The sequence below is a fragment of the Orbicella franksi genome, chromosome 4 (assembly GCF_964199315.1).
Source record: "Orbicella franksi chromosome 4, jaOrbFran1.1, whole genome shotgun sequence".
Taxonomy (NCBI): domain Eukaryota; kingdom Metazoa; phylum Cnidaria; class Anthozoa; order Scleractinia; family Merulinidae; genus Orbicella; species Orbicella franksi.
In genome coordinates this window covers 22,192,527-22,220,054 of record NC_138148.1, presented here as the reverse complement: position 1 = coordinate 22,220,054, position 27,528 = coordinate 22,192,527, and the positions used below count along the sequence as shown (strand labels likewise).

General features: G+C 38.9%; 2 protein-coding genes across 8 annotated transcripts in view; one reads left to right on the top strand and one right to left on the bottom strand.

Moving 5' to 3' along the window:
* Window positions 1-27,528, top strand: part of LOC145484906 (tRNA (32-2'-O)-methyltransferase regulator THADA-like) — a 656,511-nt gene that overhangs the window by 212,135 nt on the left and 416,848 nt on the right. For all 7 annotated transcript variants that reach the window (XR_014049105.1, XM_081463530.1, XM_081463528.1 and 4 more), the window contains one exon: window positions 7,320-7,498. Coding sequence is in view for 6 of the 7 variants with exons in the window: in XM_081463530.1 (XP_081319656.1) it covers window positions 7,320-7,498 (179 nt within the window). In the remaining variant the exon portion in view is untranslated. The remainder of the gene's footprint in view (window positions 1-7,319; window positions 7,499-27,528) is intronic.
* Window positions 22,262-27,521, bottom strand: LOC145484922 (uncharacterized). The gene has a single exon (XM_081463546.1). The coding sequence runs from the start codon at window positions 24,844-24,846 to the stop codon at window positions 23,800-23,802; it is 1,047 nt and encodes a 348-aa protein (XP_081319672.1). The 5' UTR covers window positions 24,847-27,521; the 3' UTR covers window positions 22,262-23,799.

Sequence of the window (27,528 nt, the reverse complement as noted above, 5' to 3'; positions counted from 1 at the left end):
CTGTTCTGCGATTTCTAATGTGCGAGCGAGCGTTAGCTCCACTCTTTCCTCAAGCAGTTTGCGCTTTACATAGTCTGACCTACATTTACACAGGACAACATCTCTTATCTGGTTGTCAAAGTCTGCACCAAAATTGCAATCCTTTCCTTCTTTTCTTAATTGAGTAACAAACTGCAAAACAGTCTCACCTTCCTTTTGTTGGAGTCGGTGAAATTTCTGGCGGGCGAAAACTGTATTGACTTTGGGAAGAAAATATCCATTCAATGCTGTTACAGCCACGGCGTAATCGGTTGCTTCTCCGGTATCCGCGAGAGTAGAGAAGATTTCTTGTACATCTGGGCCTGCTAAATGGAGTAGCATCGCTCTTCTTCACTGCGTCGTGTTTGCATTTGTAGTCTCAGTGATAATGAGACCTGTGCCATCCGCAAATAACTCAAAAGATGTCAACCAACGCGTCCAGCATGGTCCCAACGTGGCGGGATCCGAGTGACAATCAAACTTAGGAATCGCTTTTGAAGCGCCATTTTCGCTGAAAGACATCTTGTGCCGTGCTTATCCTCGTCGCCAATGTCGTGTCCTCTTAGTACATAAATTAGAGGAGGTTTAACTAGCTGGAGAAGTGAAACTATTTCAGAAAGAAGCACACAACAAGTCGACCATGTGCTCTCTTTATTCTTCTCTCCCATGCTGCTCCTTGTCTACTTCATGACATACATTCACGAAATGTGACATACACAACAGTAGGGTGCAGGAAAAAAAAATTGTGTGAATTTGGAGGCACATTGTGCGGGAGAATTAAACCTTCAATTGTGCGGGGAATTGTGCTGGATTATTGACGAACCAATGTTCTTGCCAAGTCCTAAGGAAATCTGCATTGACGATAGCTTAGCCAGTTATTTCACTAGTAGCTCAAATATATTAGCAGTCTTAGCAATCGCCAATTCTTTTAGAAAACTGTGTCTGACTGCAAAACAAAATCATGTTGCATGACATGAACTAGACAAGTATGAAACTAAAATAGATAGCAAAACATAATCCCACATCTTCCCTTATAAATGAGAGCCCTTTTTAAAAATACTCCTGCCTTGATTCAGTAAAAATATGTAGCTTGAATATTTCTTCATGAACTGCGTTAAGGGTCGCAAATTCCTGGAAGTTATTCGCAAAATACACAACTTGAAAGTTTAGGCAAATTATGTGCAATGCAATTTGAGCCTAGGCACAGGACTGTTGTTTTCGTGAAAGAGTTTATCATGATTCGTTTTGGCTCTCTCGAAAGGGATTATTAGCTCTCCAAAGGAGATATGACTCTTGAAAAGGGTTTAAGATTGCGACACGGCAAAGATGTTCAGCTACACAATTTACTCGGATCGCGATGACCAGTAAACAAACTTCGTACAATTTCTGCTAGTATGTACAAAGTAATCGCCATAAGTTGTAAAAAGACCTCAAAAATTCTTTGCAAACAACTTCTCCATCAGTGCATAGACAGCTGTGCTTCATTCTTGAACCAAACTGGTTTAAACTCGCAACTTGTGATAGGATGAGGATACTCAACGAAGCAACATGAATAGTAAATAGTTAAGCAGAACTCTTGTGCTAAAATATCCTGATTCTTTAATTTGCTTTTATTGTGTCCAGTACACGTTTTCGTAAAGTACGATTTGATACTCTGGTACGAAGCCCGAGTAAACACTCTTAGAGCATCTAGTTCAGGTATAAATACTGTGTCACTTGTGCCTAACACATTGACAGATTTTTTTTTCTCAAAGGGAAATAGTGCAAGTCTGAGCCTGAAACTTGGCATAGTAAAGAGTGATATTTTAAGGCTGTAAAGTAAAATACTCAAAATAGGAGGGACCAGATGTATTTTTGTGCTGTTAAAGATGACCTATATTTTGCAGCCATTTTTAACAGCTTAAAGGTCAAATGAACCAAAACTTAGACATTTCTTCAGCCATTTTATAGTGACAGAATGTTAAAAAACATGTAAAAGGAAACTTATGTGGAAATTTTTCTTTCTGAGCCGTGAAAAGGAGTAAAAAAGTTAAAAGTAGGATGAGAGCAGATGGCTTCATGAAAATGTTTCCAAAATGACCTCGCACTTTAATGGAAGGAATGGAACTGAGACTCTGCTTTGTGATGTCATTGTTGCCTTGAACATTGGTGCATTTCTTTGTCAGTGGGTCTTTCATGGGGAAGGTTTTGGATCTAAATACAAACCTTTTTTACTTGGGAAATGGCAGAGGAGTTTGTGCGCTGCTTGGCGGGCAGTATTTGCTTGTGTTTCGTTTTTGTCCAATTGCTGGCTTACAATGTTCCACAGTGAATTTAAAAGTTGTCAGTAGTGCATCTTTCTTGACTACAAGTTGATGAAGCTTGAAAGAGGGTCCCAACAAACTCCTTACTACAAGATTTTGTTCAAAGCATTCTTCGATAAAGTGTTTTACACAAACACACGAAAGCTTTGAGGGCATGAAGCATTCTCTTTTCATTTTTATAAGCCATTCTCTTTTAAGTTTTGGGTTTTGGAGAAACTTGAAAGTGCTAACTTTTGAATTCAAGTGGTTTTCCTCTGAAGTTCGCTGTGAACTTGAAACCAAAACAGTTTCAAATTTCCCGCATTTATTGAGCTCACTAACAGTGACATCACAAGTTTTATTTCTGACAATGATCCGACAATTTTTCACTCTATGATTATGGAGGATAAAAAACAGTGATTTTAACATTCCAATATCTCCGCAATGCTTCGTCCAATTCTTTGGAAACTTCAGAATACGTTTATTTTATACTTAATGAACACATTGAACCCAAATGAAAAAAATGTCCAAAAAATTTTAGTTCATTTGACCTTTAAGGGGTGTTTTTAAAATGATTCACAAAACCACTATGTCAACATATCTGCGAAAAATGAATAATGAATTAGAATGGTTGTTCTACGTTTGTGTGAAGTTTGAAGTCAATTAATATTATACATATTATACATATTATTATACATATTATGACCAACAACTCTGACTGGTTGTTAATTTTGGACCGGTGATTATGGTGAACTTTTATTTAAGAGCAAATGTACACAAAAATCAAAAATAGTTCGGTAAGGCTAGAAAAATCAAATTTGCCCTACTGTTGTTTTTCTCAGAAATGCCAAGATATTTGAAGAAAAAAAAAAACATAGCGTTTTTACTTTTACTATGGCCTACATAAGTAGGCCATAGTAAAAGTAAAAACGCTATGTATTTTTTTTTCTTCAAATATCTTGGCATTTCTGAGAAAAAGGACATTATCAATTTCATGTCCAGACATCAATCTAATGAGTGCTAACTGGGCTGAAAATCGACCTTTTTCATTTGATTCGCATTTTGCAACTATTGAGCACAAAAAAGTTGTAATACAACCAACTTAATGCAGAACTATTCCTTGTCCAAAAAAGCCCAGTTTTAAGAATATTGGATTAATCTAATTATTTGACGGTAAACAAAACCAAAGTGTTCTCCAACGATGAGTTCATCAGTCGATGAAAAGAATTGTCGTTTTGACCGTGTGCTATGTCTCAGAATTCCAAAAGATTTTAGATTCTAACTATACTAGGATAGGTCTTTCAATATATGTAAAGTTTAGTTTGGGCAAATGATTAGGCATTCGTCAAAAAATTATTCAAATCACAAAAAAATTAAAAGAACGCCAGCAGTCAAATGTGTGACCAAAAGTGCTACCATTGTTTTTGTCATTAAATCACTTCAATTTGAAATATCACAGGAACATCAGCACAACTTAAGCATAAAACAATATAAATATGTTTACCTTAGCTTAGTTATCATGTCTTGACCAGCAAACAACATTCCCATCCTGCCATTTTAACAGTGTTCCATTAGCTTTGCATAACCTGTATGCATTTGTCTGGTGAATTTGAAACCCCCAAATCACTCAATATTACCAAGTTCCTATGTAAATATTCATACGTTTTCCATTTTGTTGTTCGGTACAATCATTCAACCTGCTTTCAGGCAGAAATCCCCAGTAATTAGCAATAATAAATAAGCTGCCATCTTCGATCACTCCACGTCTCTTAATTGCATATTGTCTAGCAAAAGTCTTTGCACACAGGGTAGGGGTAGAGTGGGGATTATTTCTGAAAGAAAAAGCATTAGAATTTTCCAATATCTGGATGTTAGTTCTAATTCAGGGCCTCCTTTCTTAGGTAAAGCAATAAAATGCTACATACTAACAAGGTCTTTGTGGCCTAAAATTCAAACAAAGAAAAGTAACTCTGTTTAAAGCTCTGAAATCCCGACCCTCACCCCCATGTAAAAAATGTTGTAATGCACCGATCTCAATAAACATCTTCAGTCAAAATGGAGGCCTTTCAAACGTCTTCAACATGGAAACCCGAAAGTCACACGTGGAATAATGCTTTAGCAGTTACTACTGGCTTAATCAAACGACACAAATGACACAGATATAATGATACATCCAATAATATATACATGGGAATTGAGACAGTAATTGTTTTTCTTCAAAGTCGGATATGAGTACTGACAAGAAATGCAGGGAAAGAATCAGTTTGCAAGATTCACGATACTACAAACCAAAGTAGGTGAACATGTCATTTTTATGTGTATGTCATTTATACTGCTTGGTAATGCTGACGTGTCGAACTGAAGTATTAAATGCCGATATGCTGATGATACTTTTGGTCACGCACTTGAGAGCTCCTGGCGTGATTTTGTGTCTTTTGTGAACGATTTTGAATAACTTTTTGACGAGTGCCTAATCATGTGCCCAAACTAAACTTTACATATATTGAAAGACCTATCCTAGTGTAGTTAGAATATAAAATCTTGTGGAATTCTGAGACATGGCACATGGTCAAAATGACAATTCTTTTCACTGACTGACTAACTCAATTTTGGAGAGCACTCTGGTTTTGATTGATAAGATTAATCCAACATTCTTTCAGCCAAGGAATAGTTCTGCAATAAGCTGTTTGTATCACAACTTTTCTGTGCTCAATGGTTGCAAAATGCGAATCAAATGAAAATGGTCGATTTTCAGCACAGTTGGGACTTGCTAGATTGCACGAAATTGAGTCTGAAGGTTAAATTGAAAATGTCGTTTTTCTCGGAAAGACAAAGTTATTTTAAGGAAAACACTACAGCCTGTTTGCACTCTTGCTAGGGGCTAGCTATATGCAAAAGACAAGTGAATATGAATTTTCTAGTCTTGCCGAAGAAATTTGATTTTGTTTGATTTTTGTGGGAATTTGCTCTTAATGGCTTTCTTGTGCAACAGACTGTAGAAGTCAATTGACACTACATGTACAAGGTAATGTAAAAATAATTTTTTTCCAATGCCAATCAAAATTAATTAATACATTCCATTTTAACAGTAGTAGAAACAGTAGTGGAAATCATTCCATCTTTGTACCATCAGAGTCAAAAACAGCTTACACTAAAGATTGTACGTAACTAGACGCCTTGCTGCACGTACTCAGGCAGTCATTATACTGAGACGCACTAGCTATGTTGTAGTTGAACTAATGCTCTGCATTTGAAGTCCTACAAAATTCAATTGAATCGATGTACTCGAGCTATTCTGCCTTTGACTGCATTTCTTGGAACCAATTAATACCTTATTACTCGTTTGCAGGCCTTTAGGGTGTGAAATGAGTCAAAGTCTTTATATCAACCTATAAACATTTCAGTCTATTTTCCTTAACCCTTGTCGTTGTGTTTTTTTGTGCGTTTTTCAAGCAAGCAAGACATTTTGAATTTCAGAGTTATGGCGGTGCATGACATAGAGCTACGAACTCGTTTGTTGAAAAACATATACTTATCCCGTGATTTTTAGCCCATTTAGAAGTTAAAGTATTAGGAAAAGTGCTTATGTAAATGCTTGTTTGTTCAGTACAGATAAACACTTGCCTAGATAGCCAAAGTAAGTTCCAGGTGTTTACACAATTTTCCAGCCACGATGTTGGTGTACCACGGAGGTACACCAACATGGCGGCTCCATACTGGACTCTAAATTTGTGCAAAATATTTCGACGAATATTTGAGGTTTGGGAAAACGCACAGACTTAAAAATTATAGAAGTGTCATCTTTATTAATCTCCTATAACATCACAATTTCTTGAATGGTTTTCCAATAATTTTTGTAATTGTGTTAGGATTGCGTGACAGTGCAAGCCTAGAATTGTTTTTTTTTTTAGGGGGGTCAACATACATTAGTTTCTTTCAGCTTAAATGTACAATAAAAATACGATGATGCTTCTGAAGATGCTTTTTATCAAGTTGAAGAGTTGATAGCTCCTTTGGTATAACATGATTTATGATAAATTCACTCAAAATGTTCGCTCGTAAATTGATCTCTCGCAAGGCTTGCAGACCGATCTGTTCTGAAAACGCTTAACGTCCTTTAGTGTTGGTCTACCGCGAACGGTGTGTTAGTTTGTATGTGATTTCATAGCCCTAGAAATCATGAAATTTGTGCTAACTTTTCATGACGACAACTTCTATAAATTCCATGTGCTGTGCGCATGTACAGGTGACGCATGCGCTTTAGAGACCAGACAGTGATTTGTGACTGAACGAGGAAAACAAAAAGAGAGAGCTGAAATTTAAACCCAGGCCTCACTGCCTGGGTAATTATCAATGTTGTCATCTGAGCAAGCTTGCAATAAACGGTCTTTACTTAGTCTTGAAAGCCTCACTGTCTTGAAATAAATCTGTTTTAGTGGTTGGTTTTTTATTTATATATGCACTGCTCATGTTTCAAATAAAATGATGAAGTATCACTACGAAACTTCTCTCTCTTGATAAGGTAATATGCATGTATTGCATGCCCAACCATGTGCACATTGTATACCTATTTTTTTTTTCACTGAGAGTGGTTATTTTGATGTGCAGAAATGTCCTGGCACCATGGCTTTTATGAGCAGACATTAACAAAGGGAATTGTACTTCTGTTAAAAGACACCCCCATAGACAGATCCCTCTCACAAGTTGACACCTTTCCATGGACCTCTGCCACATAGAAACACTATACACTCTCTGACTTTACATAAGCAGGTGTAATTATTATGTCCTAGCAAAAATTTTTTGGGCCTAAGGGTGTCCACCAGGCCATAACAGTAATTGACTGTACAGAGGTAGAGTTTATTACAAACATTTGTTGCAAAATTGTCCCAACGTAATTGCCAAGTATTAGTTATAGAAGTTAGTTAAAACTCAATTAGAAATTCTTTTGGGTACTTAATAACTTGTATATGCAAGTTAACAACATACAGTAAATTTAGTATCTGTGCTATTGTATCTTAGAGCAAAAACCAAGCGACCTTGCAATCCTTATTACCTGTCTAAAGACAGCCCGGTGCTCAGGAGTTATGACTTTTTATAAAAAGAGTTATGGAATGGTTGCCCCAAAAGCGACATCTTACTGGTGTGGTGTAGTACCTGTCGAGCTTATGAGGAAAGCCCTGTCCCATTTGGATGATCAGGTGAGCCAACATACATACATACATACATATATTTTTGATGAGGCAGGTCTGCGTCTGGCAACCCAGAGGGCTGGTGTGGACCTGCCATAAAATATATACCTAGAAACTAAAATCTAAAATTATTAAAAGTACATCCTTAGGATTCAAAAGCTACTAAAAGATAATTTAAAATGACTTAAAATTTACATTTCTATTAAAATTAAGTGTAAAAAAGAGTGTTTTAAAAATATAAAAATGCACTATTCTTAGATTTAATAAGGCACGCCTCTTTCTCGAACTGTATTTGGTCTAATGTTTTTGAGGCTAGTTTAAGTTTTTCATTAAAAAGCTGAAGAGAAGTAACGTTTCTTATGAATTTTGGGATGGAATTCCACACAAAAGGGCCTCTATACCTTATGCTATTTCTTCTGAGATCACTATGATAACGTGCTAGCGAGAAGTCATTCAAGCGCCTTAATTTGTAACTAGTCTCATTTGTGCGAGTTCCAAGTAGGGCCGTAAGCTGCTCCGGTAGAATATCATTATGCACCTGAAACATTATTGATGCGAGCCTCCGCTTGTAGATGTAACTCAATGGCTTCCATTTAGCCCTTTTAAGGGCGTCACAATCAGGAGTTCCACTAGGGAGTTTATGGATTAGTTTTGCAGCTTTTATGTGTAAATGCTCTAGGTCATTAAATGAAGACAATGAACAGGATTCCCATACGGCAATGCAGTAGGTTATGCTTGGAACAATGCCTTTGTAATAGATTTCTTCAAGAACACTGGTAGGCAGTCCTTTCATAGACTTTAGGAATTTTAGTTTTCCTCCAAATTTGGAGGGGAGCATTTTAATTTGAGGTTTCCAGTTCAAGTTGTGGTCGATTACAACACCCAAGCAGGTAGATTTGGAGGTGAAATATATGTATGAGTTGCCAAATATCAGTGGTCTCATAGGGCCGACAAATGCGTGTTTGCAGATTAACATTGCTTCCGTCTTGCTAGTGTGAACAGTCAAGCGATTTTGGTCACACCAGCTTTTAAAATCAATTAATGTTCGGTTTAACGCATCCACTATTTCTTCAACCTCCTTCCCAATGTAATACACAGTGGTGTCGTCGGCAAACATATGAATAAATCCGGTTGCGGACAAGTTGGGTAAATCATTTGCATAAATTGCAAAAAGTCTAGGAGCTAGGAGGGAACCTTGAGGGACCCCAATATTGACTGGTCGCAGCCCAGATCTTACTCCATTTACAGTGGCAAACTGGCATCTATTTGAGAGGTAACTTACGATCCACTCGTGGAAACCACCTGATATTCCTGCAGCTGCTAATTTGAGTTGAAGGATGTTGTGGTCGACAGTGTCAAAAGGTTTTTTGAAATCAATAAATAGTACTCCGACTTTGTGGCCAGTATCAATTGCCTTTTTCCATGTTTCAGTGAGATAGATGAGTAATGATTCAGTGGAGATTCCTTTCTTGAACCCCCATTGGTTTGAGTGAACAAGGCTATGCATCTCGAGATGATTGTCTAGAGAGTCGCAAACAATACTCTCTAAGATTTTGCTGTTTAAATTTAGCATTGTCAGGTCTATAGTTCGCACAATCTGACTTGGACCCCTTCTTGAAAACTGGGATTACTTCTCCAATTTTCCAGTTACTTGGGTGGAGGCCGCGTTGAATACTGTTCTTAAATATACTGAAGAGACCTTCAAAGAGGGTGTCGCCTGCCTCCGCCATTTCACGTGACATTATTTTGTCAGGACCCCCTGTTTTTTGTTTTATCCGAGATAGTTTCAGCTTAACTTGTTTTTCGGACAGGCCAATTTGGTTTATGGTGGGTGTTATACAATAAATGGTCTCGAATGGCTGAGCAGTCATGGCATTGTGGTCAAACTTTTCAGCAAGCTGAGTTCCAATGCTTGCAAAGTAATCATTCATAGCTTCGGCCTTGTCGAAATTGTTTGTTAGGATGTTACTCTCTCTCATAGACTGGTGGAATTGGTTTTCTCGTGCCGATGCCTTGTGCATTCTTTACCACTTGCCAGAATTTCTTGCTATTGTCGGTGTCAGCAAATTGTTCCCTCCAGTATGAAATTTTCGCATTATGGATCAATTTCTTTACACGGTTCCTAGCGGCTTTCTACAAGCTCCAGGTTGTTGGATCTTTGTTAACTTTAAAGAGTTTTAGCAGCCGGTAATGGTTGTTTTGTTCTTTCTTTATCTCGTTAGTTATCCACGGCAATTTGTTTTCTCTCTTTCTGACTTTCCTGGTTGAGATGTGGTTAGACGCGATTTCCTGGTAGATGTGTTGCCATGCCCATACTTGATCCTCTAGGTCATCAAAAATCTCGCATACACTCCAAGGGGCACATTCGATGTCGTTTTTAAATTTTTGCTGGTCGAATTTCTTGTAGTTGTTTACGGTTTTCGTTACCAATGGATTTTTCTTCTTTCTCATTCGCAAATTTGCATAAACAAAACTGTGATCAGATATTCCCAGGTGGGCGACTCCAGCTGTTGTGATGCTCTCCGCATGGCTAACAATTATCAGGTCGATTAATGTTTGTGCTTTGTCAGATATTCTGGTCGGTTCTCTTATGACACATTTTAAGCCATAAGTGTTTAATATGCACGTTAGGCACCTACCAAGGTGAGATTCGACACCTTCTTGCCTTTGTAGAGACAAATCAGAATTTAAATCGCCCATGATTACTATGTTTTTTCGCGTAGACCAAACCTCCTCTAACATGACATTAAACGTATTGTAGAAGGAGAGATCAAGCGGTGGTCTGTACACACAAGCAAATAGCCATGATTGCGATTGGCTTCGTACATTTATCCAAACACCTTCGATGGTATGAAGGACTTGCATTCTAACCTCTTCGTAGGCTGACAAAAAATCTTTGTAGTACATTAAAACACCACCGTCATTCCTATCGCGATCTTTCCGGATTGTGAAGTAACCCTCAATTCCGATTTCATCATCGGTAATGTCGTTCGCCAACTTGGTCTCAGTTACAGCTAGAATATCCAGGCTAACGTTTAGCAGTAGCATGCGAATCTCGGGTAGTTTTCCCTTTAGGCCGTTAACATTGATGTGGCCTATTTTCAGACCAGGATGATCTGAGAGGCAGTTGTTGATCGATGAGAATACATCGGAAGGTTGGGATTCGGGGCTGCTGGCACTGAAGGCCGCGGTTTGCCAAGTGCACTGTCGACAAATCCAGCTAATTGTGTTCTCTTTGATGCGAATAAAATCACTTGGTTTAACATTTCCACACTTCATATGGTAAACGCACCCACAGTTCGAACACATTAGCGATCGGTGATTTATTCCTATCGTTCTTAAGCATTTCTGGCAGCTCGGTTTTGGTAAGGGTCCAGGGTTTGGACAAATGTCTCCACTGATAATTAATCTACTTAGTTGGAATGTAGAATCGGTGTTGGGATAGCGGCTGACCCGGAGACCAAAGTATCTCTTTACTTTAAGTCGCATGAAATCAACATGGCCTCCGCTCGTTAGAGTAAACTTACTTAGCAGTGGGTTGTTTCATGTTGGTTCTTGTCCTGGAGTTCCTGATATGATCACATTGCGATGGCCAGGTACATTTGGGACACGAAGATCTCTTCTGAGATTAAAAATACTCGAGAAGAGCGACAGAGAAACTAGAAGAACCATGGATAGTTTCAAGGCACGTCCGCCCGCCATTATGCCACTCAGAATTATGCCCAGTTACTGTTGTTGATTTTAGTAATCATTCAAGATAGTTTAGCATTCAGTTGAAAACCATCGTAGGAGATACACTTAAGGTACCTCTGGGGGCAAATGGAGGTAGTGCTATGACTACCACTATCAGGAAAAACAGCTGTAACTATAAAAAGAGTTAATGTTTCACAATTAAAAATTGGCTTTAGATTTAAGGTATAAACTGAAACTGTTTATCGCAGTATATGATTTGTATACATAATCAAAATCATGATAAAAATGTTCACTGGCAAAAACATCAACATCTGAGGCACATGTTTTTGATCAGGAACTAGCATTTCACCTATTTGAAGTACCTTTACCAATATTCTAACCTTAATAGTACTCTGTCCTTCAGACTATACACTAAAAATAGCTTTGATGCAGTAAAATGTTGTTAAGAATTCCTATCTCAGCCACAGGATTTCCTAGCAAAGATTTAACAGACTGCCTGTGCTTATAAATTGTTTGCAAATTTTTTAGCCAGTGATTTTGATTGTCTCATCCTCGCTGTGCTATAATCTTTAATCTAAATGTGTTTGTTGTCCCTTTTAGCCCACAAACATTGAACTGAGGGGTGGGTGGGAGCATGGGCATGTAATCTCTCAGCATTATGTAACTCGGTAGAATCTCAATTAAACTTCAACTTACAGGTTAGGCTCGTTCTATTTTCTAATTCTACCTTGTTACTATGCTGAGAGATTCCATAAGATTTCTAAGCTAACATGCTAATGAAGAGAAGGCACACACCTCAATAAAGGAAACAGTGTTTATTACAGTGGCAGTGAAGATCATCGTGATAATCTACCTAACTGATAACACAGAGTTTGCATAATTGGAAGCCTTAACTAATGGCTTGTTACAGTATTTAGTGAAACAACACTATGATGACCAACCAGCTGTTTCAGGATGTCATCTAAATTAACAGATGTTCTATGTGCAGCTGACACGGATGCTGCTGTAGTACTATGTGATGAAAACTTAGAAACATCTATACCAGTCTGTGCCAGACCTTGTCGTACCCAGTTGGTAAGAGTATGCCCACTCACTTCTTCATAAGGTTTAACATAACTGAGAAAAATCTTAGATCGGCTTCCCCCAAAAGACTTAGTTCTCTGAAGATACTCCTTACAAGTTGTGACAACACAAAGCCTAGAGTCGTCATAAGGTACAGACTTAACCTGAGGATTATGGTACCCAGGTTTACTTTGCTTTAAGTGATTTACAGTAACTTTAAAGTAAAGCCATTGACTGTAATAACCATATCATTGATGTCAAGCATGTGGATAGTCTGACCTCGCTGGCCTGAAACCAGCAATAATATCACCACAAGTTTGAAAGAGAGGTCTTTCAGACTTAAGGAGTCCACTGGGTGCAAAGTCTTAAGGTAAGACAGTACAATCTGAACATCCCAAACTTCAGTATATTTTGGTTTGGGAGCCCTTGACTGGAAAATGCCTTTTAACAATCTTGAAATTAGTGGATTCTGACCTACACTAGATCCATCATCTAACACAACAAAAGAAGACTGCACTCCATGCAGTATTAATTGCAATTATCACTATTAATTTTCACATACTTTCCCTTAATATGTGACTGAAAACATCTCAGTGGGAAGTGAACTGCCAATATCTCAAACTCAATTATTTACCTCAATTGTTCTACTTCAGACCACAAGCCTTCAGTGGTTTCTCTAAGGCACACTGCTCCCCAGCTTGGTGTTTAAGAATCAGTAGTGATTTAAATGTCAGGGTTTGAGATATCAATGTCTTTGTATGCATGTGGTAGGTTGCTTACCCACCAACTAAGATCTTGCCTTGATTCTAGAGATAGTATCATCAGTGCTTCATAGCTGCCTTTGTTTTTATGCAAGGCTTCATTTTTAACTTGGAAAATATTCATATTTTCCAAGTTATAGTGGTGGGACGATTTCACTCCATCACTGCTTCTCCCTTTCATTCCTTCACTCCTTCGCTGGGTCACTTTCTGTTAGACATTTGGAAACCCCGGGGAGGAGAACTCCCATATGAGAAGGTCAGGGATGCTCGTTAAAAAATTTGAATTTAAGGTGGCTTACTACAGTTTTTTGGAGACTAGTAGCACACGCTATGGTTGCTTGCCAGATGTCAGTATTAATTGCACATGCACAAATGATGCAAGCAGCCCTAAGATGAAACCAAAACCACTTCAGCACTTGAAAGGCATTAAATCACTTCAGTATACGTAGCAATAGTTTCAAACTCCGTTCAAACATGTGTTTAAGACTAGGGCCAAAAAAATATGACACAAAAACTCAATAAACAACTGGTAAAGGAGCTCTAAATTGATCTTGCTTTCTCGCACGCGATACATGGCATCACACGAGCACGCACTTAAATTAAGGGCGTGTGCAATTCAATTCTCATCCAAGGTTGTAAAAGCCAGTCTTTCACTGAGGGTTGCTTGAAAACCTACCGTACATCCCATGATGAAATTTTCATCATCGATTGGTAGGGGTGAATCATATTTAAAGCCAAAATTTACAAAAAAAATCTGTAAGACAGATTTTGAGCTATTTTTGATTTCACATTTTCTTAGTTTGCAAAAAATCTGGCCTACAGATTTTTATTTTACTTTGCATGAATGTTAAAGCAGAGCTAATTTGTTACTCCTGAAATTTTGAGGTGGGGTCATACAGGTAGATTTTGAGAAAAACGTGATCTAACCCACTAGTGCCCAGTCCCACCCTAGGCACTCGGTGGTTTATTTTGGCCATTTGTTGAAGTTCGATTGTTCAAGTCTCACATAGAATAGTAAAAGACCTAAGTAAACAGTAAAAAATAAAAGGATAAAACATCTTGGAACATTTTTAAGAAGAGTTGAAAGTTGGGCTGTTGTAATCCATCAAAACTGTAGTAAGCCACCTTAACTCCTAAAGGAGACTAATGTGGGCATTGCTTGAGCTTCATAAGACCCCTAAAAGTTACCTTTTAAAACAGAATAGGTCTAATTACTAGCCACTGTTCAAGAAAGTATTCCGCAAGCACTTGTAGACCTGACCTGCGTACTTGAGAGATCAGCGGAAAACAAATGAGAGCATTTCTTTTATTATTATTTCTTCGGGAGCACCCCAAAGGATACTTTGACAGCTAAGAAAGGTGATGTTTCGTCATCAACACCCTAAGTGAGACCAAAATCCTTAATTTGTACCCGAGATGACAGGCATCCCCGACCCTTTTATATAGGAGTCCCCTGGGGTTTGAACATTGCGCTTTCCAAGGCCATTTTACAGTCGATTGCATTGTGTCAAGTTAGTTATTCTTTGAATTTCTGATGCAAGTACTAAATATCTTGCCGCAGGAATGATCTATACATTGAATAGATATTTGTACAAATGTTTTTATATATAGAAGCTAATTATACTGTAGAAATAGCTCATTTCCTGAAGGTGTCTGCTTATACCGGTTTAACAGTAGGGTTAGGGTTAGGGTTAGGGTTAGGGTTAACCGATTGCTGAAGACTGAGGAGATATTGAAAATCACAAAATTTGACAAGCTGTACGAATTTTCAGATTATGATTCGAGCCATAATTAAAAGTTTTGGACAATCAGCAGACAAGAGGATTGAGGAGAATTTGAATGACGTGTTTCACCATTATACGGTATTGTAAATAAATACTTCAAAGATGAATGTGGACATGGCGAAATGATTTGAACAAAATAGTTGAATAAGAAAAAAAAGACATTACACAAGACTGGAAGTTTAGCAGTCACTAATATCGTCTTTGAAAGGGAAGGAAAAAAAATAAAAAAGAAAGAAAAAGAAGTTATTACAACATGGGGTATTTGAATTTGTAACCCGTCCAAGCAGGAACCCTGCGGAACAGGGCTTAACTTTGTTGAGCGGACAAGGTGCAGTGCTGCCCTTGTGGTATTATGACTCTACTTCGGATAATTTTTTCTATTTTTAAGATCTCTCAAATGGTAACAAAGAAAGAAGAAAATCACTGATATCGCCCATTAAATAAAGAACGAAAAAAATAGGAATAACTGTCTTGGATGAGGATCACCAATAACTTCATGAATGTCTTCAACGGTGTTACATCTCCTTGTGTATTCCCTTACCATTGTGTTTTTCCAGTGGGCTTTAATTTAACTACAGAGTAAAGCCTCAAGTCGGTGGCATCAAAATTGTCACTGTTTACAGACAATCCATTTTCCAAGTTGAGTGGCCCACAGCCACTTTGATTATCTATTTCAATGTTTCTGTAAAATGGTTGTCCATACTGGACTGCTGGTAGTCTGAACACAAGTACCCCTATGGTTTGGGCAACTTCTCTAATGGATACATAGCTCTTATTTAAAAGTTTCTGGCAGGCTGAAACAACTCTGGTTTTTCTGGTGTGAGGAAGACCCTCGTGAGTATGGAGTCCAAAATAAAACCAATGAAAATAAGTTTGTGACATGGCCACGAAACAGATTTCTCTTTGTTAAGAACAAAACCTAGGGACTCAAAAAGGCATTTGGTTGCTGTGGTGATGGCCGATAAAACACACGGATTTAACACGGATTAAACTCCTCAAAACTCTTTTAATCCACTGTACAACACGGCATGCTTACAACAACCCGAGATCCTTTTCGAACTTATAGTACATCATGTATACTATCACGAAATGTCTCAAGAGTACTAACAGCTAAACACTACATTCCCTTCCTTTGTGGCAAATAAAATTGCAGTTAAAACTGAGTTCAAGAAAAATGTCTTCCAGAAAAAATGGAATGTCTTAATATCAAATAACAAGGGTACCAAATACTCTCAAACTAATGGTTCGAACTGCAAACTGCAGGACCTTAACAAAATAATGTTCAGTTAAAATCCTAGAAAGTCCAAACAAGTCAGTTCATTTGTCCAGGACAAAGTCTTTAAATCTTCCAGGCAATTTCGTAGCACGGGTTGGTCTGTTTCTTGTCTCTGCTGTACTTGAGCTTGTGCTAGACTCAGGTATTGCTGTAGCTGGACTTGAGGTTTTTGCTTCTCTAGGGCTTTGTTCCAGTGAAGAAGGCTCTGGCTCTCCAGGAGTTTTGTAGGGTTTGACTAAAGAGCTGTTTCTCCTATACACTGTGCCGTTTTCAGCTTTCAAGGTAAGTTCTTGTCCTTCCGTGATCTGGACTGTGTACGGCTGAGGTTCAAAATTTGGAGCCAGCGTACCAGATGATTTGGTGTTTTTAAGCAGAACCTTGTCACCAGGGAGTACTGGATTGGAAGTTGCATTCCTTTGCTTGTCAGCATACAGCTTACTGGATAATTTGTGATTCCAGTCCTGGTCTCTGATACTTTCATCCAGCACGCTCTTGTTGGGACGTAATTCAGGCAATTTTGTTTTCAGCTCTCTTCCAAACATTAGAGATGCTGGGGTCATTCCAGTGGTAGAGTGAGGGGTGGTTCGGTATGCCAATAAGAACTTGTTCAATTCATCTTTCCACCTCTTTCCTTCAACTTGGGCTATTTTGAGCGCCTTAAGCAATGTTTGGTTTTGTCGTTCAACCTCGCCATTGGCTTGAGGCCAAAGAGGAGGAGATTTCCGATGCTCAATACCATTCTTGGACAGGAACTCTTTGAATTCTTCTGATACAAACTGGGATGCATTGTCAGACTTGAGGCTGAATGGATAGCCGTAATGCACAAAGATCGGAGTTAGTGCTTCAATCATCTTCTGGGATGTAGTTGAGTGCATAATCACTACTTCAAAGAAACGGCTGTAGTAGTCTACTACCACGAGTAAACTCTCTCCAGAAGGAAGTGGACCCAATACATCAATAGCTACATCTTGCCATGGTCCTGTTGGTGGTTCTACCCTCTGCATTGGTTCAAGTGCACAGAATCCACTAACTACTTGACATCCATGGCAGCTTTTACAGATTCGCTCAGCATCAGTGTCCATTTTAGGCCACCAAACTTTGGTTCTGAGCCGGCTTTTCACCTTGACTATGCCTTGATGACCTTCATGGGCTAAATGTAAGACTTGTTTCCTCAGGCTCTGTGGTATGACAATCCTTGTCCCATGTAACACCAATTTACCAAGCACACAAAGTTCATTCTTCACACACATGAAATGGGGCATTTTGCACTGAGACCAGTCTCCACTTTGAATGTAATGTCTCACACCGGTCAGCTCAGGATCTTCTGATGCACGTTCTACTTCTTTGGCTGTTAACACCACAGGTGTGCTCTCTTCTGCAATCATTTTCACAGCATCTGTTTCCTCTCCACTCCTATCCTTTGGCTTCAGTGAGTTAAGCCTTGAGAGGGCGTCTGCAATGTTAGTTTTTCCAGGACAGTACACTACTTGACCTGCATCTGCCACTATACGAGTTTTACAATCATTCTTGAAGTATGCCAGTGTTTCTGCTCACGTCAAGAGGTACTTGAGCTTCTCAAAAGACTGCTGTTGAGCTTCTTCCCATACAAATGGTTCGTCTTTTCTAGTCAGCTGTCTGATAGGCTCAGCTTCTTGTGCAAAATTTGGCAGGAATTTGGCACAGTACTGTACAAGACCGAGGAATGATCTGACTTCAGCCACATTCTTTGGAGGTTGCGCATTCTGAACTGCTGCCACCTTTTCTTCGCTGGGGGTGACTCCATTTCTGCTCAGATCATGTCCAAAGAAGGTCAACTTGGGGAGTCTAAACTGGCACTTGCTTCCATTCAGGGTTAGTCCACACTGTCTGAGGCGATTGAGAACAGCTAGCAAATTCTTGTCATGTTGTTCGATTCCACATCCATGTACAATCACGTCATCTGCAATGTTTGCAACACCTTCACACCCTTGCGGAACATCACTCACAATCTTCTGATACTTCTCTGGGGCTGACGTAGTGCCAAACAGTCTCTTGTATCTGTAAAGGCCTCTGTGCGTCACAAACGTGGTTATTTGATGGGACTCTTCATCAAGCTCAATTTGGTGAAATCCCCAGCGCAGGTCTAGTTTGCTGAACACAGTTGAACCGTTTAGGTCATGGAGAACTTCCTCTATGGTAGGAATAGGATGCCTCTCTCTTTCGATTGCTGCGTTTTCTCTTCGCATGTCTACGCAAATACGAATATCACCATCTGGTTTTGGCACGACCACAGGAGGTGATGTCCACTCTGTAGGACCACATGGTACTTCCTCTATGATATCTTCTTGCAGCAACTCGTCCAGTTTCTTGTCTACTTTGTCTCTTAGGCCAAAGGGTAGTCATCTCACTGGCTGGGCCACAGGCTTGACATTCTTGTTAATGTGCAACTTGAGTTGGAAGTCTTTAAGTTTTACAACACCTTGGAATATGTCAGCAAAGTCCTTTAAAACATCTCCAGCATCGCCTTTGCTGGTGATAGTACATGCCAGTGGATTACTGGGCGGTCCGACTCTTAATACATTCAGTTTCTCTGCAGTGTATTTTCCAAGCAAAGTTTTTCCAGGGCCCTTAACAACAGTGAACTCATCCAAACAGCTTTTCGCAGAAACTTCACAGTGAATTCCAGCTTCAAATGTTCCCAGTACTTCAATTGGTTCAGTTTCACCATAGGTGAATAACTTCTTGCTGCATTTCTGAGATGTACACTTCACTCCCTTTTGCTTCAAACTTTCCCATGTAGTTTTGTCCACTATGTTGCATGATGCTCCAGAGTCGATTAGTACATCCTTCAACTCTACACCTCCCACTTGCAGATGTACAATGCCACTTGTTTTGTTTCCATCATTCACGGCAAAGGCATAACCATCTCTTTGATCCAACTCTTCTTCCACTTGATACGCACCATTTGGATTAGGTCTGCCACTTGGAGGATGTTTAGGATTCTTTGTCTTGCAACAAACAGCCAGATGACCAGTAAAACCACACTTACTGCATGTTTTGTTTAGGGCAGGGCAATTGCAGACAAAATGACCGGTTTCATTGCATCTGTAGCACTTCGGATGTTCCCCTGGCTTAAAATCTTTTTTCTCAGGTTTTCTCTTCTTTTTCTTTTTGTTTTTCCCCCATTTGGGGTCGACAGGTTGCACGGCATTCACTTGATCATCTTTGCTCGAGGTCTCCAATGACTGCATTTGAAGTTTGACAGATTTATGTACTCGTGCAACATCTCGAAGGACAGTAAGGGTTCCATCCTGGGCTTTCTCCAAAAATTTCCGTCGGAGTTCCGGATCTCTATACTTCTCAATCAATTGATCCTGGATAGCCTCATCCAACTTGTCAAATTTACACGAGACAGCTTTTTACCGAAGGTGGCACACAAATTGATCGATTGTTTCACCTTCTAATTGTGCCATTTGTCGGAATCCGTGTCTCTCAAAAGGTACGTTCACTTTTGGCGTAAAATAGTTGTCGAGGACAATTAAACAATTGTCAAAGTTGTTCTGAGCTTCGTCTTCTGGTGCAAGCGTGTAGTAAATTTCTTGCAGTTCCATTCCACCTGAGTGCAGTAATAGAGCCACTTTTTGCACTTGATTTGTTACACCTTTCGATGTCACATACAAATGAAAAGCACATTTCCATCGCTTCCATTGAACGGAAAGGGTAGTTGGTTCTCCCTTGGGGTCGGAGCAAGGAAGACCACGAACTTCAAGAGATTTTGGTTCAACAGTGGAGGTTGGCGATAAACTTGGTTGCGTGTCGCTGGTTTCACCGCTCCCGGTTCCAGGCATGTTGCAAAATTCAACTGAAATATACAGAAGAACCTTTTTCCAGTTTGATACTTGTCGCCAAATGTGGTGATGGCCGATAAAACACATGGATTTAACACGGATTAAACTCCTCAAAACTCTTTTAATCCACTGTACAACACGCCATGCTTACAACAACCCGAGATCCTTTTCGAACTTATAGTACATCATGTATACTATCATGAAATGTCTCAAGAGTACTAACAGCTAAACACTACAGTTGCTACAATATTCTGGTGGCACTCTGACGTTGAGCTGCCTTGAAGATAAGAGTCATCATTGTAGCCAACATTCAAGTGTCCTTGACTGTAATGTACCGTACACTGGCTTTAGGAGCTTAGTAAAATATCTGGGTGCTGAGGTCAAGCCATTGGGCAGGCAAGTATACTGAAATAATATGCCTCTCAATACAAACCACAGATATTTCTGTGCTCAGATGCCACTGGCACTGAGTAGTAGGCATCTATCAAGTTGATTGAGGCCATGAGGCCAATTGCTTCTTATTAATTGTAGAGCACAGGACAGACTCTCCTTTTTTGAAGTGCTTACATTCGATAGACTCATTTAATCTTTTGGGATTAAGAATCATCCTGTACCAGCCATTCTTCTTTTTCCTAAGAAATACATTGGAAATAACTTGGTTTTCAGAGGGCAGGGCTTCCTCAATAACCCCTTTCTGTAAGATGTCTTAATCTCGTCATCAATAATTTTAGCCTCCTTTGGATTGAATCTGTTGGGAGGAAAATTATATTGCTGAGATGGGGTCTCAATAAACTCTAGGTGACAGTGCTGTACCATGTCAACAATCTTAATATCAGTTGTAATTAGTTTCCAAGCAGGCAGAGAATATTTGAACCTACCAGCAACTTTGAGACTGACATTGTTGCTTGCACTCACCTCTGAATTTGGGTGTTATGTGCTCATATCAGTCAAGACTGAGACTTCTGGATTTTGTTCTTCCCCTCCCCCTTGTTTGGGGGGGGGGGGGGGCCATTGTAGATTTTTGTCCCAGAATAGTTCCTCTGCTTGCAAATTTGTCATGGTGTTCATATTGCCTACCTCTTAAATAACTCTCTTTCTTATCCCTTTGGAGTTTTGAGGTAATTCTGTTGGTGTCGGTTATATCCTTCACTGCTTTGGGTAAATCGTTCCCAAATAATTCTGAAGTAATTGGATTTGAGGGTGCACAGAGGTATCAGTAGCTAGCATGGAGCTCTGGTTAAAGAGCTTCTCTGCAACAAATATTAAGTTCCATGTTAGCATTAGCTACCAACAGCACTGCATCCATGAGTGTGTTTACATCTTTGTCTTTTGAGGGCTTTTGGGAGCAGTTATTAAGTTATTTACAATTGATACTACTGAAGTAGCTCCCTTTACAAGAGATGTTTGCACTCTCTGCACCTTTATGTCAGCTGTATGTGCTTTCTGTGACAGGTTATTCCATTTTGGCAAGTTAACTCTTGTTTCGGCTAATCTTTTGCAATTTTTTGGCGACAGGTAGCATTTCTTTATTTTAGTTAGCTTGTCTTCCTCAGTTTTCTCCTTCAGTAGTTTCCAGACAATGGCAGCTAAGTTGGTATTGATTTCAGCTCCTTTTTGTTCAGCTAAATCAAAATGTTAATTAAGCTGACCTATGATGGCTTCATTTTCGGTACTTTGACCTGTTTCATTGCTTTTCCATTTCTTTGCTACTGGTTCCTCATTGTCTGACACATCTGGGTCAGTAGGTCTCATTAGTAATCATGGGCTGCATGAGATGACTCAAGCACATCATCCTGCCAATTCCTATGTCTGTGTTTTTACCAACACATTTTACCTTGATACTTAGAGATAGGTAAAGGTAAAGGTAAACTTTATTTAGCCAGGGTGGCCCATTCAGCAACGAGGCTGATATCCAGAGGGGTCCTGGAATAAAAATATAATGATTAAAAATACAAGACATCGTGATGAAGAAACGTAGAGATGCATTAAGATTCAGATTATTAATTAATACTTTGAGAAATTAAAGAAGTGTAAACGAAAGATGCATTATGAAGTCTGTAAAGAAGCATTGTTTAGCGTCATACCTTTACGCGGTGCGTAAAGAAACCTAAGTATGCGTTAATGATACCTTTACATAATCCGTAAAGAAGCGTCAAGATATGTTATCGATATCTTTATGCAATGCGTAAATAAGCGTACAGATGCGACATGGATATGTTTATGTGATCTCTAAAGAAGGGTAAAGATGCCTTATTGATATCTTTATGGAATGCTTAAAGAAGCGTACAGATGCATTAATGATACCTTTACGCGATCCGTAAAGAAGCATAAAGATGCCTTATTGATATCTTTATGCAATGCGTAAAGAATCGTACAGATGCGTTATGGACATCTTTACGCAATGCCTAAAGAAGCGTTAAGATGTGTTATTGATATATTTATGAAATGCATAAAGGATCGTACAGATGCGTTATGGATATCTTTACGCAACGCCTAAAGAAGCGTTAAGATGCGTTATTGATATATTTATACAATACGTAAAGGAGCATATAGATGCATTATGGATATCTGTAAGCAATGCTTAAAGAAGAGTCAAGGTACATTAATGATACCTGTACGAAATCTGCAAAGATGCGTTAATACTGATAGCACCTGCGTTTACAGATGTTTATCTGACTTAAAGCTTACTTAACATGCCGATAACTTCGCTCAGTAAGTTCTGCGGTAAGAAGCACTCATTATCGTGGGGTACATTTTTCATGACAGCACTATTTTCAGTGGCCGGGGCTTTCGTTTTCTTCTTTTATGATACAAAATAACAAACAATTTGAATTTACTTTGTCAACTCATGCAAGGTTCTCTTACACTAGGTATAAGGTAATCTCCACAATACGTATACATTAGTACAAGGATACAGATGTATACTGATCATTATACAGAACTTATACATATACTTCAGTGTACATCAGTATACCTTTCTGTGCACATCATGTATACGAATTCATTATACACTGTACCTCCTTATGCATGCCATTTCATGCAGTGAACAAGCAGTGTAAGGTACTTGGTGAAAATATAAGGGGCCAAACTGAGACCAAACGGAAGGACTGTAAAGCTAGAATATTTAACAGCACGGGAAAAAAGAAACAGGAAAAATCCCAAAATGTCTGATGATCTGGAAAAAATATCAAAATGGTGATAACCAGACTTACGATCAAAACTGAAGAGGAAATCACCCTTGTTGACGTATGACAACAAGACTCTCCAATCCTCACACTTGAACTTTTGCTTCTAAATAGTCTGGTTGACATGCCTCAAATTGACAATAAGCCTTTTCTTGCCTGACGATTGCATAGACACAGAGATGGGGCTCACAACATGTGGGACAAAAGGCACCTCAACAACAGAGTAATTTAGATATAGCCAACTCGACAAAAGATACATTCTCCAAAGCTGACTGATTGTTATAAAAAAGTTTTCTACAAGATGTACTGATGAAAGGGATCTGATAAACAAATTTTATAGTTTGGAAAAATAGAAAAATGATCTCTGGTTAAAAATTTTGTTTCAGATGAGCTTTCGACTACCAGTCTGTAGTCTTTATCGAGTAATAGATAGGAAGCGCAAACATTAAAATATATACTAAGGAAAGTGTGAAAAAACAAAATTATAATAAAAACAATAGAAATGCTTGTGTGCGAGTAAAAAATGCTAATGTGAGGTTCAAAATAAAATTGAATATTGTCTTGGTAATTGTTTCGCATTATTGTCAGCAATGTTTGTAATTGCTGTGCCAGAATTCCAAAGTTTTTCTAACACAGAAATATCCCTTGTCAATCACGCGTGCATTGTCAAAGTCGATGGAATGGTCGATCAACCAGGCATGTGAAGCAATGTTGGAACCTTTTTAAAAGGTTTTCATGTTTCTAATATGTTCTTTCTTCCTTGTTTGTAAACATCTGCCAGTCTCGCCGATATAACTCCATGGACAATCGACGCATCGGATCTTGTAAACGACATTTGTTTGTAGTTTCGCGGGTGGTCTTGATTTCAGAGAAACAAATTCTTGTTGTAATGCCTTAAGGGGTCTGCTTGTAGTTTGTATTCCATTGTTTCTTAGAAGTCTTGAGAGAGGTTCGGTTAGGCCTTTGATGTAAGGTAAAACTGCGAAACCAATGAGTAAGTCAGAAGGATCAGCCCAACCAAAGAACATTCCTACCACTTCTTCTGGAGATGGTGTGGTTGCCGGGGGTGGTTTCTTCTTCAGGATGTTAGATATGACCGAAAGTGGGTAGCTGTTCGATTTCAGAGCATCAGTGACATGGATTAATTCTTTCGTTTTTCCCTCGGGGGTACTTGGGAGATTAGAAGCACGATTCAGGAGAGTGGTGGCAGTATTCAGCTTTTGTTTCATTTCGTGGTGTGAATAAAAATCCAGATATCGGTCTGTGTGAGTAGATTTCCTGTAAACATTGATGGTTATGACGTCATTGTTCCTGGATACCAAGGTGTCTAAGAAGGGTATCTGTCCATTATTCTCAGGTTCGATGGTAAAAGCTATCTCTGGGTCAATTGAGTTAAGAGTGTCATGAAAGGATGCGACAGAATGTTTCTTTATAATAACAAAACTATCGTTGATGTAGCGCTTCCAGATTTTTGGAGGTGTTGAAGAGGCAGTGATGGCTGTTTCCTCGATTATCTTCATGCAGAGATTTGCAACAACAGCGCTAACAGGGCTGCCCATTGTGCAACCATGAATCTGTTTGTAGATGGAGTCATTGTAAACGAAATAATTGTTTGAGAGAGTAAACTCCAGAAGAGAAACAATATCATCTGTAGTGAGGCTGGTTCTTAGATGTAGGGTTGTATCTTCATTGAGTTTTTTTCTGATGCATTCACAAGCTTTCTTAACTGGGACGGCAGTAAAGAGTGAGACGACATCAAAAGAAACCATGGCTTCGTCATCGGAAATTTCTAGATTGGTGACTTAGTCAACAAATTCACTTGAGTTGGAGATAGAGTGGCCGTTACAGTTCTGGATAGGTGCCAGGATGTCGGTGAGAAATTTGAATGTGTTATAGAGAGCAGAACCAATACAAAAGACAATGGGCCAAAGAGGGTAACCTGGTTTGTGATGTTCAATAGAACCTCGTATGGCGGGTGGAACAGTGTCCGTGGATCGAAGTTTACGATGAGTTGGCTCGTCAATCTTATCCTTCTTCTTGAGATCTAGTAACATGTGGTTAAGTTCTCTTTCAATTTTGACAAACGGAGATTTCTGGACGAGCTGGTAAGTCAAATGATCACTGAGTAAGGCTTCCATTTTCTCGTTATAATCAGATCTATCCATAACAACAAAACTCATTAGCATTTTTTACTCACACACAAGCATTTCTATTGTTTTTATTATAATTTTGTTTTTTCACACTTTCCTTAGTATATATTTTAACGTTCGTGCTTTCTATCTATTACTTGTTAAAGACTACAGACTGGTAGTCGAAAGCTCATTTTAAACAAAATTTTTAACCAGAGATTGTTTTTCTATTTTTCTAAATGTCTTATCCTGGTTACTCATCTATTTTTAAATTTTATAGTATCAGTAACAAAGTAATTGGCACCAAGTCAATAGTGTACCAATAGTGAAGTCTGCCTTTAAGGACTGGCAATTCAGAATTCTGTTTGTATTCAAGCAAGTTGTAATCGTAATCGAAATTGAGTAATAAACTAGTCTCTTTCTCTAAAAAATTCTAAATTGGAAAGATGCCTAACTACTAAATATGATAAGTACATTAAATACTTAACTTGTATGACAAGCTCGTGGCTAGATTCTTATTTACGTCCAATGTTAGAAGAGAAGCCAAAACTTGACTGACCATAACTTGAGGGCCTGAGTTGTTAATGACCCAGGCACTCGGATCTCCAATGACCTTGCTGATCACACATGAGCCAAATATCACTGGGCTTTGCCTTGCTACTAGGTGTGAAGGAACAAGAATTGGACTTAAAGTTAAATTGACGTTGGCAAGCAAATGGAGTAGTGGTGACAGATAGCTGACTCTGCTTGACTGTAGACTTCACTTTTAGTTGATAATGATCTTTTCTTTTGCTCTGTGTGTCAAGTGCGTTTCTCGTCCTCTAACCCGCATTTTTTAGCGTCAGCCTCTGTTTGTTCCACCTTTAAATTACTTCAAATTTTCTTTCCCCAAGAATGGTGGAAGCCAAGCGAACTTCCACGAGGTCTGAATTGAAGTAAACCTTTTTTTTTGTTCTCTTCAAATTTGAAGGATATTTTGGAGTCTTCTCTGAGCTTTTTTGCAATAGAATTGGTACTGATTAAGAAATCTTCTTCAGTATTGTCTGAAAGTGATCAACTTCTTATCAAAGTAAGTGTGAAGCCTTTGAGCCGACTGGCTTATAGCTGCCAGAGCTCATCCTGGTTTCTGTAGGATAAAGTGGCTAGGAGTATTTCTACTCCCCCTGGATGGAATGCTAGTCCATTGCAGGTCACTACCCCTGAAATTTGTTAGGTTTCCCCAACAATTCGCTGGTACCCATTTATATTCCTGAGCGGAGAGAGGCACTGTGAGAGTTAAGTGTCTTGCCCAAGAACACAAGACAGTGTCCCCGGTCAGGGCTTGAACCCGGACCACTTGATCTTGAGGCCACCACGCCTCCCAACTTCTTATCAAGGTAATCTATAAAAAGAGCAGACAACAATGCCATATCAGAAGATTCATGTGAATGCTCTGTTGAAGCCAGAGGAGGTAGCTCTGGATTAAGATCAGCATGGTTTTGAGTATCCAACATAATTTAGAGGGCAGAAAAGCAGCCATGTAACTAGAAAGAACACAAATGAAGACAATGCGATACATGTACCAATGCCCTGCCCTTGTCCCCAGGGACAATATTACACAATCCATGATAAATAAATGTCTTTATTATTATTTGGCATCAAGAAACAGAGACTGCTTACATAGGCATTCGGTTTTAGAAATGCATCATCGTGTGAAACAAGCAGTGCAAAAAGGAAGGACAAAATATAATTATATATAATCTTACTGCAGAAAAAAACTCACAATTGAGGAAAAAAAGTCACCAAAGCCAGCAAAAGATAATACAGTTGCATGATCTGATGTCAGTAATAGTTTCACCAAACAAAATACTCATTTTGTCGGCCATTTGGAAGTTTATGACCTCTCTGCCCGCAAAAGTGGCAACTTTCTCAGTATGGCCAGGGTGTTGGCATGACTTTAACACTCTCAAGAATTTTTCAAGTGTGCATCTGTGCCTTGGGCAGACAGTAATGGACACAAGTTGTGTGGCAAGGATACCATGAATATACCTGCTTTTGCCATGATTAGATCGCCTTCTCTAACATTGCCAAATTTTGGAAAACGGCAACCTAACAAAGAACCTTTTTATTATTATCAAATTTTGATAAGAAAAACTGTACATGGGGTTCAGAGCCACTTTAAATTGTCAAAAAATTTGATGTGGCTGTGAACCCCAATTCTGAAATGGCTGTTTTTCACCTTATCTATCTAAAGCTCAGAAAATTCATATGCAACCCTTCTTTGTAATCAAATCACTGTTTTGAAGTTGGGATTAACTTTTGTGGAACAACTTGCTTCACCAG